The sequence below is a fragment of the Camelina sativa genome, chromosome 4 (assembly GCF_030686135.1).
Source record: "Camelina sativa cultivar CO46 ecotype springtype chromosome 4, ASM3068613v1".
Classification (NCBI taxonomy): domain Eukaryota; kingdom Viridiplantae; phylum Streptophyta; class Magnoliopsida; order Brassicales; family Brassicaceae; genus Camelina; species Camelina sativa.
In genome coordinates, this window is record NC_141883.1 from 15027476 (window position 1) to 15029748 (window position 2273).

Genomic DNA, 2273 nt, shown 5'->3' on the forward strand with positions numbered 1-2273 from the left:
CAAGATTGAATTTGAGTATTTTTTTTTAAGAACCCCAAATTTAACAATCATCTATGGATCCATGAAATTTTGAAATTTCATAAGAATTTCTTAAACTAACTTTTTTTCAAGATTAATAATAAAATATGTTTTAGCAAACTTTGCTTACATCCATTAATGGAGATGCCCTTATAAAAGTTTTTCATTTTACAATCGGTTTTTTTTATAAGACACTTTATAACCCGAAGATCCGAAATAGATGATGATGAACTAAATTACCATAATAACAGACTTTTTTGTGTGTACTCCTCCCATTTCAACATGAAATCAATTAGACTTTTTAAAGATTGAACTCTTGTGTTTTTGTAAATAGGATTAACGGTTCGTTTTAGATGAAGGCAACCACAAAAGCTGCTTAATGGAGGAAGCCTGTAGTCAAGTAGGAGGCTGTGAGGGAGAAGATGAGAAAGCCGTGAAGAAGAAATGACAAAGAGAGATGAGCTGACCCGAAACAGAGCAAAGACGGGAAAGGCCAAGAAGAAATCCTGAACCTTTAAAAATGAATAACTAAAGCTATGGTGAAAGAGTCAAACAAACCAAAGCTATGGTGAAGAGAAGCGGAGGTTGATGATTTTTTTTTTTGGAAGCATTTTCTTTTTTTTTGGATAAGAATGTAAATATGATTTCAAGAAATAAAAGTTTAGAAAGTGAATCCTAAATACATGGTCCCATGCCAAAAGAAGGTAAAAACATGAAACCATAAACATTCGAGATTCAAATCATTACTAAAACCATAAGCGGTGAAGCTTATGGCAAGGCTAGTGTAAAACAAGCTTTCTACAACCTAGACGGATTCCAGCTCTCTGCTGATAATCATAAGGCTCCAAAGAGAGGAAGGCTTTGAGAACAGTTCCTCTAGTTACCATGGCTTTAAGCTACACAGCGTTTGGGTTCCCAGAGAACTCTTTTTGGTGTATCTCAACTGCATATCGGTCTTCATTGTTTCTCGGTATACTGCACAAACATAGAAACGATCAGGAAAAGCTAAGCAAACATGGTTCTTAAATGGAACCAGCAGAAAGAGATGAACAAACTTACTGAATTCTTGCCGTAGGAGAGTTTGAAAAACTATCTATTGTGACTAATGGGTTCCAATCAGAACTGCTGCCTGAATAAATAGATTTTGTCTTCGCAACCTCGTCACATTCTCGCAATTCGTTAAAGATACTTGAATACAAATAAACTACAAAGTTCAACTTAAGTTTCCCAAACTTATCGGGATATTTCCCATTGATCCCAAAGTGTACCGTTAGACGAGGACAATGGAGACAAAGGGGTCTGTCCCCAAGGAAGAGCTGTAGTTTCATTATTTGACTTCCATCATATAGTGGGATATGAGTTGCTATGATCCTTGGAATTGATATTTCTTCAGTATCCAAGAATCCTTTAGAGGCGACAGTCTCATACTGATGATTTTTCTTTCCTCAAAGTGCTCATATCAAATGGATTCGTTTGAACTTCTTTAAGTGAAACAAATGATAAAAGAGGTTTAGTTGTACTATTCTCTCCGGTCTTCCGATCAGCAGGAGATTGCAGAGGAGATGTGTTGATATTCCTACGCCTGCTTGAACTTGTTTCTGGAGTAGTAAACGAGTTCTCTATAAGTTCATCTAAAAGACTTGACTCTTGTTTAAACACAACATTTTTCTGAATTAGTTACATCATTAACATATATTATGAAAGTCGTGCAATAGTGCGATTAGGACAAAGCATAAACTAGTCAAACTCGAAGAGATAAAGAGACCATACCAAGAACATGACAGTGGCATAGTACTTGAGAACCTCGAAACTCATCTTGAAATAATCCAGACTCCTAAAGCTTGCATATTAGAACTCAGCTAGCCAATAAAAACACCGTAACGCAAAAGCTCGCATGTTACCATACCTATGCGCCTGGTTACCAAGTCCAAAGTAGGCAGCCAAGGTCTCCAGCTGTCCACACAAAGGTCAAAGGAAAACAGAATAAGCATCCAATAAATATGCCGTAACCTGGCCATATCCTTCCTGAAAAACCCTCAAACCAAAACATCAACACAACCGAACAAAACGCAAACAAACAAATCCTAAACCACAAAAGCTCCAAACTATGTCATTTTTGAGCTCAAATTGTGAAAATTTCATATGTTTGGTCTGAGAAACCTAAATTTCTTTAAAGAAAAAAATTATGATTTTCGCCTCTAATTCAAATTTTACAAAACAATATGTAACATCCGTGTTCCGGGATTAGAGTTTGG

At 36.2% G+C, this 2273-nt stretch overlaps 1 protein-coding gene across 1 annotated transcript; it reads right to left on the reverse strand.

The window, feature by feature from the left end:
- Positions 1 to 914: 914 nt before the first annotated feature.
- Positions 915 to 1833, reverse strand: LOC147945742 (protein NEN2-like). Its single transcript, XM_087509348.1, has 4 exons — positions 1789 to 1833; positions 1447 to 1686; positions 1078 to 1334; positions 915 to 993 (listed from the first exon to the last, which is right to left on the reverse strand). The coding sequence occupies exons 1-4, from the start codon at positions 1831 to 1833 to the stop codon at positions 915 to 917; spliced, it is 621 nt and encodes a 206-aa protein (XP_087365474.1).
- Between the last annotated feature and the right edge of the window lie 440 nt (positions 1834 to 2273).